Source organism: Didymosphaeria variabile (genome assembly GCF_027946475.1).
Source record: "Didymosphaeria variabile strain IMI 356815 chromosome Unknown scaffold_6, whole genome shotgun sequence".
NCBI classification, from domain to species: domain Eukaryota; kingdom Fungi; phylum Ascomycota; class Dothideomycetes; order Pleosporales; family Didymosphaeriaceae; genus Didymosphaeria; species Didymosphaeria variabile.
In genome coordinates this window covers 455,986-470,458 of record NW_026611625.1, presented here as the reverse complement: position 1 = coordinate 470,458, position 14,473 = coordinate 455,986, and the positions used below count along the sequence as shown (strand labels likewise).

Below are 14,473 nucleotides of genomic sequence, written 5' to 3'. Positions count from 1 at the left end.
CTGGATCTAAACATCCTGCTTCGCCATCCACTCCTCCGCTTCCTTCTTGTACTCGTCTCGCCACCTTGTAAGCGGCGGCCGCTCGTTTACTATGTCTCCGACGGTCCAGAGCATGCGCTTTTTGTCCGTCTCCTCGTTGACGTCGTTGTCCTGTTTCCACTCAGTAGATGCTCACATTGCAGCAAATTCGTGTCCAAGAATATAAGGAGAGGAGGCTCACCGGACAAATGATGTAAAACTTATCGTCTTTGATTTTCTGCTCCATGTACGAAGCGACCTGCTCGGGGGACCAAGCGCCGGGCGGCTTCTCCTTGGACGCACCGGGGACGTTGCCGGACTAGGTAGTGTAAGCACGACACGTTACATAGTGAGGTGGTGAGGTCAATTAGGTAGTCTAGGGTCATTGAGTGGAGAAGAGGGATCAGCACGAGCGCAGTGTATCAAGATACTCAGGATGCGTCAACCACCACCCCTCCACGGTGCCACAGTCAAGAGAAGAAAATAGTGGAACTAACCAGCCCCGTGAACGTCCATCCCGGAACAAGCAAGTGCACGCTGACGTCCTTGTTCTCTCTAAGGTCCCAGCTCAGATGCTCGGCGAGCGACTTGACCGCGGCTTTGCTGGCATTATATGCAGGGTTGCCTGGTGGGTTCGTGATACCTTGCTTGCTACCGGTGATGACGATAGTAGCGGGGGAAGCATTGCTGCGAGATTGGAAGGTTGGTACATAAGTGTTTAGGCCATTGACAACGCCGAAAAGGTTGGTGGAGAAGATCTGCGAGGGAATGTTAGTTAGCGGCAGGGTAGAGAGTGGCAAGGGTGGCGACGGTACGGCCGGTAGTGGATTTAGTGTATGACAATGGCCCGCTATAGCTGTGGTGGCGTGAGGATGGTGGTATGGTAGGGCTTGTTGTATGTAGGGGTGCCCACGTGGTGGTAGCCGAAGTCCGTGGTGACAAGGCTAATGAGTTTCGCGTACAGCACCCGATGGCATGCATGACACCGAGTACCCGTCCCCTAATCGAAGAACTTACCTTCGAGAAGTACTCTGAGTCTCCCCACGTGCCTCTAGCCCCAATTCCCGCGTTCAGTAGGAGGAAGTCAACGTCCTCAACCTTCTCTTGAATACCCTTCCACTCCTGCTCTTGACTAACATCCGCCTGCAAGTACTGCACGTCGCCCTTCAGACTCTTCTGCGCAAGATCAAGCGTCTCTTTGTTGAAGTCAACAACGGCAACACGCATTCCATGCTTCAAGCATAGTTGCGCGACCGCAAGACCAATTCCAGAAGCACCGCCGGTGATAAGAGCTTTAGAACCAGACTTAAAGACGGACATCCTGCGCGCAAGCACTATTCGTGCGAAAGAAAACCGTCTTGAGCTGGAGATAGGACGTGTTCACCAGAAGGCACGAGCAGCAACCTACACTTCACTCGTCAGCGTTTCAGGCCGGCTGGGCGGTCTCGCACGGGACATGTCTTGCGTTGAAACCGAACCCACGAATGCGTCGAGCATGGCCAAGGCGTCGCAGAAGCATGTTTCTAGAAGAACCTAGAAGAACAAACGTGCAAAATGCTGGCTGGCTTCGGGAGCGCCCGTATCGGAAGGGGAAGGTAGCTTACGGGTTACCGCGTGGTAGTGGAGTCCGTAGTGCGATACCAAGCCAAATTCGGTTTTGTTGCCCTAGCTGCTGGGCAATTGAAAAACTATTCGGCCTCAGAATTGTGTTTCTGTTGTCGTAGAGGTGTTGTAGTAGTGTGAGAGGCGATGAGGGGAGTGGGTGTTAAGTGACGTCTAGGAACGTCGGGAACGGCGTTAACGCCGTTATTCCCGATCCTTCGTCGAGATGGGCTTGAGCGACCCACATGCATTGCACCTGCTTCTCAATCTGCTGGGAGGATGATCAGTGCTGAGAATGGTTCCAGGCAATGCTATGATCGTGTTCGGGACTGAGTACGTTGATCAATCTGAGGTTCTGTTGGCGAATACCTGTGAACGACAGGCACTGAGAACGAGAATATGTGAATGCTGTATGATGGCAGATAACAATATAGAAATTATGTACTTTTAACTTCCAAGGATATTCTACATTATCTATGATAACGCTCTCACGTAAAATGACCGCCCCTACCGGCATAGGGTATCGTAATTCCATCCCATTTTATCCAAACACCATGGTGATCCCAGACAAAACTCTGATTTGGCAGAGAAGAATGTGTAAATGGGGACCACCCAAAATAACCAAGTACATGTGGTACGCTTGTTGAAGCTTAAGAAAAGACTACCGACGCTCGAAAAGTATAGGCAGGCGCATACTCCGGACACTGTTCGGCGTCTTTGGAGTCTTCGGCGACTTCGGCGTTTTCGGTCTCTTCGAGCTACCCTCCACCTCCCCTGTAACAGAATTGTTCCGCGAGGCCATCGGCAGAGGAGTTGGCGGTAGCCTCTTCATGCGCGAGTCTCGGCCTCGGGCATCCTGGAAAGTGAGCGGGCTCTTTCGGTAAAAGTCCGCGGACGCCTTCCGAAAAGGTAATTCTTCCACGCTGAGGTGCGTCTTGCGCCAGCTTGTCTTCGGATCCGGTACGGGTGTGGATGTCTGTGTCCGCGATGGGCTTTTGTAGTAGGAGAGCGTGCTGTTGTAGCGGGTGGTGCTGGGCGTGCCGATTGTGGTCCTTTCGTTGAGCTCGACGTAGGTGTAGTGTCGGTAGATTTGGTAGAAGCTGGTCATGCATGGTATCAATAGGCTGATAGATACCTCTAGGATCCTAGCACCATCATTAGCGCTTTATCTAGAAATATGCTGTTGGTTGCTTACAATGACACGATGATAGGGATTTGGTAGCCAGTGAGATCGACATGCTGGTAGGCCTTGATGCGGTAGACGAGGCCTAGAATGCTACACACAGAAGCGCTAGACACTGTTAGCTGGCCGTCAAATCGCTTAGTGACGATTATCTTACACTACTCCCACGAAATGCATGAGATAGATGACTCGTCTCTCCTTGACAGTGACATTCATGGACGGGCTTAGGAGAAAAGTGGCCACCAGTAGATAGAAGTCGGCAAGCGAGTTGAAAAGTGCCATGAGGATGCCAACAATCATGTTTGCTCCCCCAGCCCCAGAACACGTCGTTTTACGAAAGCCTTCAACGTAAGAATCCAGGTCATCGTCGGGCTTCGGAGAACATGCAATGCTTGTGGTGCAGGTGTAGAGTGCGTAGATCATGCCAGTTGCCACGACAATGACGTAGCCAGAGTTCTTGAACCATCTTACGGAAGTAAAAACATGCACCAAGTGCGCAATAACCATGGTTTTGCTGAACCAGAGGACCGGGCCTGTGAATATGGAAAATGTTAGAAATCGCTACAATACTGTCAGTCAGATTGTCGAACGTCTGTAGGGATCACATACAAGCATCCAGGGCTTCGTTAAGCGGCGAGTATCAATGTCCCAGACATGGTACCCAAAGGGCTCGGCAATGGTCACTACACACTGAGTCAATATAGGGTGGAGGAGTCTGGGAGGATGCTTACAAGGTATCGAGTACGTGATGAACGCTACCCCAACTATCTTGGAAGATGTTAATGAAAAGCACAAGCGTCGAAGTGTGGACACTGCCTACCAGAGTGAAGCAGAAGAGGTCTACTTGGGTCAGCGACGCTTACAATATGTTTAAGGCTTGCACTTACAGTCCTGGAAAGTCCATTTGTGAGCAAGCACACGACTGAGAATGCGGGCACATGCGCAGAGGAAAATCAAAGGTAGACACACGCCTGCTGTGACTACCACCGGCAAAGCTAAGAATCCGGGCCTGTCAAAGTCGGATGCGACACCCTACAACAAGTCAATAGTGAAGTGGGACAGCAAGGAGGGGCACACACTGGAGGGGGTTGACGCAATGGAGATGCCATGAGCACACCTCACCGTGGCACTGCCTGAGGGGCAAACCGAGGATAGATCTGGGGTGCAGTGCAATTAAGTAGCGATACGGCGTAGATACCCTATCTAGACGGGCCCGGCCGAGGGACAAGGGGATGCACGTGGCGATTACAGAGCAACCCAGCGCCAGGGACGCGTAGACCGAGACGATCATGGTAGCGGAAGCCCAGATCGGAGTTTCTATTGCGAAGCGGAGTACGACAAGGATAGAGATGTGTGTCTGATGTGCGCTTTTCGAGCCAGTACACACGTGCCCATTGTTGCGAGTCCACGGACCCGCCAGGCCGGCTGCCGCAACGTGCGATTCAACGCCCGGACATGGCGTTCGTCCCAAAGAACAGATACTACAGGTGACAGTCCAGGCATCTGACCAAAATACGTGACGCTTCTCTTAGGGTACGTTTTCGTGCTGTCAGTAACGGTTCCCTGGTCCCAAGCGCTCAGATGGCTGCGCTCGAAATTGGACCAACATTATTATTTTGATACATGCTGGTGTGAAGCCCTCCCACGTGTAGACCAAAGAGAAAGGCCGGTATCTTGGGCCGACATGAGACCGTCTCTGCTAGCCAGGTACGGATGAACACCGAAGGATCCTCCCGCATCATGGGGCCATCGAACGTCTATCGACGATGCTAAGCGCACCAATGGTATGTTGAGCGCAAGAATTTCCGGTAGAAGAAAGGTTCAGGGGTGTAGAACGGTAGACTTAGACCGACCTTTGCCGCTGCACCTACATCAATCTCAAACGATGCCCGAAAGGAGGGGCAAACCTGGAGGGGCGAACGTGCTGTGGTGGCCTTGTCGGGTGTTCCTTATCGAGCGTAGAATTCCCTCCGTCGGCAGATGGATGCGTTCAACCATCTCTCAGGCACCCCGCCTACTCGGATTGTCTAAATACCTTTCGGTTGATGTTGGCTCACACTGGTCGTAGGCCTCGGTGTTGAGCTTCGAGTGAAGCCGACATTCCAGTATCCTCCATTGCCAAGACTAGAAAGAAGTACGGCAACTCAAACGTTTCACTGATGATGCTGGGCATTCGGGACAATGATGCAGGTAGATGAGATGAGGGACGGTGGGTTGCGATTTGCATACCCTAGCGCACAGACCAGTCGCCTACTGCAGGTGCCTCTGACAATCATTGGTGGCCGTCATCACGCCGCTCTGCACCTCGATTGCGCCCTCATCTTGTCCGCGGGCACTTCCAAAACAAGCTTCCAGCCAATGGCTCGAGCACGAAGGAATTAACGAACACTGGGCCTATTTGCGTCAGGCCAAGCATCGTCTTTGGGCCGAGACAGCCAAGCACTGCCGGAGCATTCGAATATTAGATGGCCATCCACGAGAAAATCGCTGGTCGTATAATAAAGTGGGTGAAGGCCTTTCTTATGCATCTCGGCGCTGTCATGGTTTCTTTCGTCTCTATGATGCCTTTATCGCGAGCGGGCGACAACACTCAGGTGTTTTCGGGGCGAGGCGCACCACACATTGACGAGCGAGCACGAAGAGCAAAAGAACTGTGACCTCCGCCAGGAACACCAGCTCCCACCAATCGCAACTGGTGAAGGCATTCACAATTCATGGTCGCTTCGACTACGGTACATCTACGTGCGATGCTCGGAACTAACCTGCATCAGGCTGGAAGACTGGCGCAGTGGTTGTCTAGCGCCCGATGCATCCGTCCACAGCCTCGTTCACAGCGACTCATCATCAGGACATCCACATCATCGACCGTAAGTGGTCTAGTTTCGCAATTGGGTTTCTACTACGGGCAAACATATCGTAAGCGGGGTCAAAGCTGTATGATGCGGTTCCCACTCCTGCTAAAAAATTCCCCGCTTCGGCACTGAGGTAGGAAACATGGCAATTGGTAGCGCAGGCATAAAGTGAGCAGTGTGCGCTCCACAACATGGTGTCGAAAATTTCAACAGCACGATGGTATCTCTAAAGTCGTTGCTCGTCATCACGGCGACGTTCCAAAGTATCGTAGCGATCCCACATGCTAGGCCATTCGAACAGTGGAAACGACAATCAGGCACATCAAACACTACTTCCACACAAGTGGACCTAGGATATGAGATTTATGAGGGAGTTGCAAACTCTTCAACGGGCTTGAACACTTTCAAAGGGTGCGTTTTCGTTACACGACTTGAACAATGCTATGCTAAATTGAACCAGCATCCGATACGCAGCCGCGCCTGTTGGAGATCTCCGATGGCAGCCGCCACAAAGTCCAGAGTCAAATCGCAGTGCTGTGATATCGGCCGCTAAACAAGGCCCTATATGCCCTCAATCATCAAGGGCCATGCCAGGAGCTGAGACGTCGGGAATCACCGGCAGCGAGGACTGTCTATTCTTGAATGTATACGCGCCGCAGAACGCTACCGATCTGCCTGTACTTGTTTACATCCATGGTGGCGGGTACGGTCAGGGAGCTGCCACGTCGGACATGAGTTCTATGATCAATGCGAACAATGACAGTTTCGTTGCTGTCGTTATTCAGTATCGCGTAAGTGATGTTGCGCTGCAATCCGGCATGTTTGGCTAACTATCAACACAGCTAGGAGCTTTTGGATTTTTGGCAGGCGACGAAGTGTACAGAAATGGGATCGTGAACGCCGGAATCAGGGACCAATTGTTTGCTCTTCAGTGGGTTCAAGCATACATAGAACTTTTCGGAGGCGATCCGAGTCAAGTCACGATAGCTGGTGAATCAGCAGGCGCGGGCTCAGTGATGCTGTTAGACATCGCCTACGGCGGCACACTTGGAACGTCCTTGTTCGTTAATGTGAGTACGCCTAAAACTCGTGAGACATGATCCTCTCTAACATCACAGTCCATAACTGCGTCACCATACCTCCCTCAACAGTACCATTACAAAGACTGGGTGCCTTCCCAGTCGTACTATTCTTTCGCTATGGCGGCCGGATGTCCCCCAACGTGGGCTTACGGCAACAGCTCTCAAACCATCTTCGAATGCCTTATCTCGCAAAGCACAGGGACACTTCAAAATGCCTCAGCGCTCGTCTCACAATCCGGAACATTCGGCTCATGGGCCTTCTTGCCAGTCACAGGTCCGTCTTTCTCTGGCTCTGTTCATACAGGAAGGCTAACTCATTCGCGCAGACGACGTCTTCATCCCGTCCACCCCAAGTAAAGCACTGGTCGAGCGCAAACTCAATGGCCTTAACCATCTTTCGGGAAACAACGCGCAAGAAGGCGACATCTTCACTACGCAGAACATCACGACTGAGAACGACCTGGTAGCCTGGATCCGCCTCGTCTTCCCCCTGTTCACGCAAGACGATATCGCGAAGCTGCTCTATTACTATCCCTCGTCGAACATTAGCGACTCTTCGGATGGTCTCACCGAGTTTGCGACGAACGGTACCGCAGGACCGACTTTGTTGAACGTCAGGTAAGTAACATAACCCTCTCGATCTTTTCTCTACCACAAGCTATATATATATCTACGACACACCATTTCCCCTCCTTCCAAGACACATATATACAGTACCTCTAACCCCACCAGCCAAACCGCCACCGGCCACCAACAACGCGCCCAAGCCATCTACGGCGAAACCACCTTCGTCTGCCCCAGCTACTGGCTCGCAGAAGCCTACAACGCCCGCGGCCGCACAGGCTACAAGTACCAATACTCCGTCCCTGTCGCCCTCCACGGCAGCGACCTCGCTGCGTACTTCGGTCCCCCCACCGCGAACACCGGGCCCGACTTTGTCCTCGCGTTCCAGCGCATATGGGGGAACTTCATTACCACGGGGGACCCGTCTATCTCGGCGTCTATCGCAAGTGGCAGTGCCTCGAATGGGACGAGCGCCTCGGGGCTGGAGGACTGGCCTGTGTTCGCGATGTGGGATCCTAGAATGGCGAATTTGAATCAGACGGGTGGGATGGCGGAGTCGGTCGATTTGTTTAATGAGACGGGGGTTTTGGACGGGAATGCAACTGTGTATCTTGGGCCGGGGCAGATGAATGATATCGCGTTGGTGGATGCGTATTCGTGGGAGGGTGGACGGGGGAAGAGATGCGACTTTTGGTTGAGTGTTGCGGCTATTGTGCCGGAGTGAGGGGGGTGGGTAGTGTAAGTTCTTGTAGAGCTATGTTAGTAGGTCTTTGGGTGGTCTGAAATTTTCTCATGATGCATGTTGTGAACACGACGTCACATTGTGGTCAATTCTAAAAGTTCCTCGCCACCTTCAACGGCTCTGGGTACCCTTTTTGCTCCAGCCTACGTAGTGTAGATCGACAGGTATTGGCCTATTCGCTTTGATATACTAAATCCAATAGCTTACACTACGTTTACTTCAGGTACTCAGAGTCATGAAATGGTGTTGGAGGACCTTTTATAAAGCATCGATTTGTGTTCTAGGGAAAGATACGGAAAGTGTGTACAGGTAGAAAATTTGTGGCTTGCCGAGGTAGCGGCCTGCATTGGCTCTGACCACAAGATTGCGCTTGGGGTCAGGTTCGTAGCCCTCGCCACGTACAGGCTGCAGGTCCGTCTTTGAGGGCCGCCCTGTCTTTTGTTAGCCCGCAGGCGCCCTGCATTGGCTCTGGCCACAAGATTGCGCTTGGGGTCAGGTTCGTAGCCCTCACCACGTACAGGCTGCAGGTCCGTCTTCGAGGGCCACCCTGTCTTTTGTTAGTCCGTGGGCGCCCTCACTGGGCGCCCAGGACACACCGAGAGGCAGGGAAAGTACTCACCTGAACCAGTCGTCTTCAAAGACCCCTTTGTGCGATTGACACCGTAAGCATGGCTCGAATGTCAGATCGTCCTGTGACTACCGGGCTCCCTGACCCAACTCCCTTGTTGCGACAACGATACCTATAGGCGGCTCCCACAACCGTCGCCACCCGAGCAGCGTAGCACCTTCCGCTACCCGTGCAAACGAATTCAGCGTGAGGGTCGGTCCCAAAGCACAGCCCAAGTATCATCGTCGCGGGTATGGCAGGTGAGGCAAAGCCATAGGCCAGTCATGTAAAGACCGGAACAAGGTCGTGAAGGAGAAGTCACCGAGGTGCTGAACGTACCCAAGTTACCGCAGCTAGCTCCTGTCCGGCGCAAGGATAGCTTGAGCGTCCAGTCACAGGCTGGTATGAAGACCACAACAAAGATGCCCAGGAAGAGTCGCCGAGCCGTCGCGATGAGGTTGTATCGATCGGGGGGTGGGAAACTGGGAGCTGTCGAGTCGCGACGTTGGTGTAGAGCGCAGGCAGCAGGGCGGTTTTGGTCCGGCAATTTTAAGCAGGCAGGCGGGTTACGTAAGCGGGGTTGTCACATGCACATCGTTTCGGATGGTGAATGTCCGTGCACGTGATATGTTCGACGCTGTTTCGGGTCTGGATACTTTCGAAACATCCCTTTTCTGCATGGATGAGATACCGACAACTTTTCTTATCAAATGACACGGTATTGACGTGTGTGGACGTCCCGAATGGCGTCCCGCAATGCCTCCCACGGTGAGCCAGCAGGCAGTTGCAGCAGCAGCAGTGAACTTGACGCTTCAAAACGCGCTAGCTTTATCGGATATCATATTTTTGACCAACCTCGTGTGATTTCGCCTAGCAAACGCGCTGGTAGAGCTCTACGCTGCATTCAACCGCAATCTTACGGCCCGCTGTGGCCGTACGTTTGGCATTATCCTGTTGGACGTTGCGCCTGACGGCTTAAGTTCCGACTTCCATATTCTTCATGTCACAGATCACAGTTGAGCGCAATGTCAAGCGTTCCAACCTCTTGCTTCTCCCCCCCCCCCCCGAGCTACGAGAGAAGATTTGGAACCAGGTGAGCCAATGTTGCGCAAATTGAGCATACTTGTTGACTGGTATAGCTATCACGCCAATCTCTTGTCGATGCGAGCAAAACGTGCAACGAAATTCGTGAAGACTGCGCCAAGCAGCTATGCGAGCAAGTCGGTAGAGGGTGGACGCCCGCCTTCGTCCTGAACTCTATCGGTAAAGATGTCACTGCTTGGAATGAAGATACACCCGGGGGGGGCTCGCGTACTATCACAAGTTCCGCAAGTCGACAAGGACGCTCTACCTCGAGCGTAAGGTGATGAACTCTCCGAAAGCGTTGGCACTGGTCTTCAGCATGTACAGGGATGTGAAGCTGCGCCATGTGCTCGTTCTGGACAACAGCATGTGGTCAACAGAGGCATGCAAACCCCTGAAAGATTTCCTTGGGGCTCAAGATGAACTTCAGACCGCTTGCGTACCAGTCGTCGGGTCCGCTAATGTACCAGCTGTACTAAACTCCATCATCAGCATTAGTATATCGGACGACAAACAAAAGCGGAATCTTTCAATCGTCCTCAACAGATCGAGTGATTTGGATATCGTCAAACGTCTAATAGAGGGACCAGGAAGGGAAGTAACAGATATAACCTTGTTCGGCAATCAACTTCAGGGTGCTACCATCGAAAGCTGGGCGGCTACACTTCAACATCAGGGCCTCGTCTCACCCTGCAATGTATTGAAGCTCTGGTTACATTTTTGTGATTTGAGCGGTTTATCTCGCCATCTCGACAGAGATGTCGTTGAGTCGATAGGAGTGTTCAATTGTGCGTATAACGCGCCCTCCGCGGAGGCTATGAACGAATTCCTGTCCGATCTTTTGGATCATAAGGATGCATCAAAGAGCACTAAACTCAAGGAGTTCGTTCACACGAACTTCATCGAGAACCGGGATGCTGATCAAGCATATGGAATCACCGATGCTGTTCTGTGGAAGCTCGCCCAAACCGTAACAGATGTAGTTGCCTTCACAGTGCAGAAGAACACTTCGTCATACCTGGAGCTGACCCAAGTAATCGACAGGTGGAGTGAGACTTTGCGAGTCCTTGCGTGGAATATGAAGGGCAAGCCGCTGGGCTTCGACACGATCCGACGACTAGGTATAACAACGCCCAAGCTGGAAGCTCTCGGTCTTGCATCACATCTATCAGAAGCCATCATGGCATCCACATTCTATGACGAAACCACGAGAGCAAAGGTTCATAACATTACGAAGGAATTAGGGGTAAGCTCAACATCTTAGAAAAGCAACATTTCTAATGTTTCAATGTAGGAAGCCATTATGGATGGAGGCGGTCTCAAGCACTTGCACACGCTGCTGTTCTTCTTTCCTGAGCTACCGATGAACCACAGCTTCCTTTCTACCTTGCTCGAGACTTTGACGGATGTTGTGACTATACTCAAGACTTATGAGGTAGCTATCAATGTAATATTCCTATCGCATTCTATGATGACACATCTACTGATCATGTCAAGATGTTACACGTAACCATCCGCAATGCCGCTTATCCTTACGGAGTCTACAGCTCCCACACCATGCGGATTCCTCAAACATTTTCTTGGCGCATCAGCTCAGGCCCCTCGCTATTCTTTATTGAAGAAGCGAAACTCTTGCCGCAAGAACATAAGGTCATGTTTCAGCTTGGTGGGTGTTCGGAGACGCGCGTTCACCAGGCACAAGCCCGTCTTGAAGGCCCCGAAAAGCCGCAAAGAGAACCTCAGAAAGAGCTCCGCAAGATCTCAAATGAAAACGTGAAGCGGAGACTGGAGGAAGAGTTGGATGAGAAGCGAGAGCGCAAGTGTGTTAGAGATGGAAACAAGAAGAATCAAGATGGAAGTAAGCATGGGAGAAGACCGGGTCGTAAGTGAAGACGTGAATCACTTGGGAATACCATTTTGAATTATCTTCATGCTTGCTCTTTGAAGAAACCAATCTCAAATTTTAATGCCTTTGATGTAGCATACATCGAACTGAGACATTACCCTGACTAGAAGCCATGATTTATCGCGACCTGCCGAGCCTTCTGACGTGATGTCAATCGACCAATGTACCACAGGTATGGCGTATATATCTTTTCTCCGCCCTCCGTACACACTCGGCTAGGGGTTTTCTCTCCCAAAGCAAAGACGCGGCGACGAAGAAACATTTGCGATTCGTGGGTATTCATGCCAATGATGGCACAAGCCCATGCTGCGAAGTGCCACTAGAAAGATCATGCCTTTCTCAAACATAACATCGCAACTCTTTCAACCACAGACCGACAGAACGATTCTCGCATAGCTGTACAACACATCCATCTCCACCTCACACTACCTCCCCAAGCCCCTCCCCATAAAACTCCCCACCCTCTCCCTTACAACCCCTCCCCAAATTCCCCACCGTATACCTCAGCACCTTCCTCACATCACTCATCTGCATTCTCTCGTCCCCTCCACCCTCTGTCCTCAACCTCATCCTAACCTGCAGACTCGCCACCCTCAACACATTCTTAATCGTCCTCCCATCGAGCGGAATCCTCGCCAGAGCCTCGAAGTCCTCCTCCCTCAGCTCATGCTCCGTCTGCATCGCCATCTTCTTCCAGATAAACAGACAGTGCTGCACGCTAAGCTGTTCGAATTTCAGCGTGACGTGCACGCGGGAGAAGAGTGCTGTGTCGAAGTCGCTCACGCGGTTGGTCGTGAGAAAAATGATGCCGGATTGGTATTCTAGCATGCGGAGGAGGATCGAGGTGAGGGCGTTCTTTTTGCCATCGCTGGTTTGCTGGTCGCGCGAGGCGACGAAGGATTCTGCTTCGTCGAAGAGGAGGATGGCTTCCCAGCGGGCGATGCGCTTGAAGATGAGCTCGAGTTGATCTTCGATGGGGATACTGCGGTAGCTTATGGTTTCGAGGAGGCCGAGTTCGGCACCGGAGATGTAGTAGAGAGGGCGGTGAAGGGTTTCGGCTGCGCTTTCTGGGGTGGTGTTAGAGCGGGCATGGAGGTGAGGAGGGAGGGGGGAAGGTACCTGCTGTCAAGGTCTTACCGCAACCTGGCGGCCCATGAAGGAGGAATACGAGGCCCCTGCCTTTCCCTGGGATGAAGTCATCGAATGAGGAAGAGGACGCGTGATGGCTCTCGATTATGCCGCGCACCATCTCTTTCTGCTCAGCTTCCATTTGTAGCATGTCGTAGATGTCGTCTTTCCATTTGATATTCTCCATGTCATCAACATCGATGAGGCCCCAGCATTTGAACGTCAACGAGTACGCAGGGATTGTGGCGGGTAGAGTGAGAAGATCATCGTCGGATAGCTTTCTACCGCCGTTTCCGTCACCGGCTTCTGAGCTGATTTCGAGGAGCACCGTCTTAACATCTCGAGAGGAAGAGTAGGAATAAGTGAATCGGCTGCTGTTCGGATCCTCTTTCGCTATAATATCGCGGAACTCAGGGTTCTCTAGTTGCAGGCCTGCTGGATCGACAACAATTCGTCCGTCGTGCTGAGTACTGAGTTGAGCCAAGATGATACACGATGTTAAACGGTTGGACATACCTGACGGTGCGGCTTAGTATGAAAGCTAACATTGGCCCTGTCCGGTTCATCGATATATCTGCGGCCATCGACCTCGGGGATATTCCAGAAAGGACCGACGTAGTGGCGATGACAGCCCTGACCGCGCGTGAGGTTATCATCAGTCTGCCCGAAACACAGCTCTTGATGCCTCCTTCCTCTTCTTATCAGATCCTTTTCGACTTCTTCTTTGTCTGGGTGCATGCTGAGTGGATACGCAGGAAGCGATCTAGACCATCACCAATGTCAGCATTCGTAGCATAAAGCGTCCAACATCTTACGATGACGCACCTTATATGTCTCGCACCCACGAACCCCCCAATCCTGAAGGTACGCCATACAGGCACGTACTGCTTTCCATTGAAGCTATTGAACTCAACGTGTACATTCCATATCTTAGGCTGGTCTGCGCGATCGGTCGGCTCTTCGAAGCACCCCCGTACGGTGACGCACCACAACAGAGGCTTTCCAGAAGTCTCCTTGTTCTCGAGCAGAATTTTGGAACCAATGGGGAACAACGACCAAAGGTTACTAGCGTCTATCAGACCTTCATTTCTCGCTGTCTCTAGCGAGGTAATGGTGTTCTTCATGTAATTCTTGCGGAAAGTTTCCAGAAGCTCCAACTCTGACTTGACTTCATCCGACTCGGCGTTTTGGATTGCCTCTCGTATTCTGTCTTGACAGAAGTAGAGTTCCGAGAATGGCTCGCTGATTATGATAGGGTTCTGTTCGAGACTAGTGGATGTGTAGCCTTTAGCGATATCTTTGAACGCTGTGCGCAAAACCGAAGACTGGAGCTCGAGCGTCATGGTCCATTGCTCGCCCTTGTTCATGTCGAAATGGTACATGCGGCGGAGCAGTAGCGCTATATCGCCAAACTTCTTGTCCGACGGGCCTCCTTCACCCTTTTCACGGCTTTGCTTGTCGGAAGTTTTGAACACCTCACCGAGGCTGCCATATTGATTGGAGAGTTGCGTGACATCCTCGAAATGTGTCTTGTAGCGTGTCGTATCTCCATCATCAGCGCCGTTATGTGCTTTTACGTAGTCTTGATAAAGGTCTTCGAACTCGTCATCCATGACTGAGAACCGTATATTTGTAGTGAGCGCTGTCGACCAAGGCGGTCTGGCCTACATATGCGGTAGGCTGGGGCCAGGCGACAGTGAAGATCG

At 52.0% G+C, this 14,473-nt stretch overlaps 5 protein-coding genes across 5 annotated transcripts; 2 read left to right on the top strand and 3 right to left on the bottom strand.

Moving 5' to 3' along the window:
* Positions 1–6: 6 nt before the first annotated feature.
* Positions 7–1,338, bottom strand: N0V89_008092 (uncharacterized protein; the record flags this gene model as incomplete). The annotated part of the gene is made up of 4 exons (XM_056216851.1): positions 7–150; positions 221–337; positions 516–776; positions 1,036–1,338. The coding sequence occupies 4 exons, from the start codon at positions 1,336–1,338 to the stop codon at positions 7–9; spliced, it is 825 nt and encodes a 274-aa protein (XP_056068407.1).
* Positions 1,339–2,281: 943 nt separating this feature from the next.
* N0V89_008091 (uncharacterized protein) lies at positions 2,282–3,310 on the bottom strand (the record flags this gene model as incomplete). Its single annotated transcript, XM_056216850.1, has 3 exons — positions 2,282–2,765; positions 2,816–2,911; positions 2,961–3,310. 3 exons carry the CDS (start codon positions 3,308–3,310, stop codon positions 2,282–2,284), a joined length of 930 nt encoding a protein of 309 aa, XP_056068406.1.
* Positions 3,311–5,872: 2,562 nt separating this feature from the next.
* N0V89_008090 (uncharacterized protein) lies at positions 5,873–8,025 on the top strand (the record flags this gene model as incomplete). The annotated part of the gene is made up of 6 exons (XM_056216849.1): positions 5,873–6,066; positions 6,116–6,446; positions 6,498–6,725; positions 6,774–7,011; positions 7,064–7,355; positions 7,470–8,025. The coding sequence occupies 6 exons, from the start codon at positions 5,873–5,875 to the stop codon at positions 8,023–8,025; spliced, it is 1,839 nt and encodes a 612-aa protein (XP_056068405.1).
* A 1,625-nt stretch (positions 8,026–9,650) lies between these two features.
* Positions 9,651–11,623, top strand: N0V89_008089 (uncharacterized protein; the record flags this gene model as incomplete). Its single annotated transcript, XM_056216848.1, has 5 exons — positions 9,651–9,743; positions 9,790–9,881; positions 9,941–10,979; positions 11,028–11,168; positions 11,231–11,623. 5 exons carry the CDS (start codon positions 9,651–9,653, stop codon positions 11,621–11,623), a joined length of 1,758 nt encoding a protein of 585 aa, XP_056068404.1.
* Positions 11,624–12,059: 436 nt separating this feature from the next.
* On the bottom strand, positions 12,060–14,380 carry N0V89_008088 (uncharacterized protein; the record flags this gene model as incomplete). The annotated part of the gene is made up of 4 exons (XM_056216847.1): positions 12,060–12,706; positions 12,759–13,230; positions 13,314–13,530; positions 13,593–14,380. 4 exons carry the CDS (start codon positions 14,378–14,380, stop codon positions 12,060–12,062), a joined length of 2,124 nt encoding a protein of 707 aa, XP_056068403.1.
* Positions 14,381–14,473: the final 93 nt, after the last annotated feature.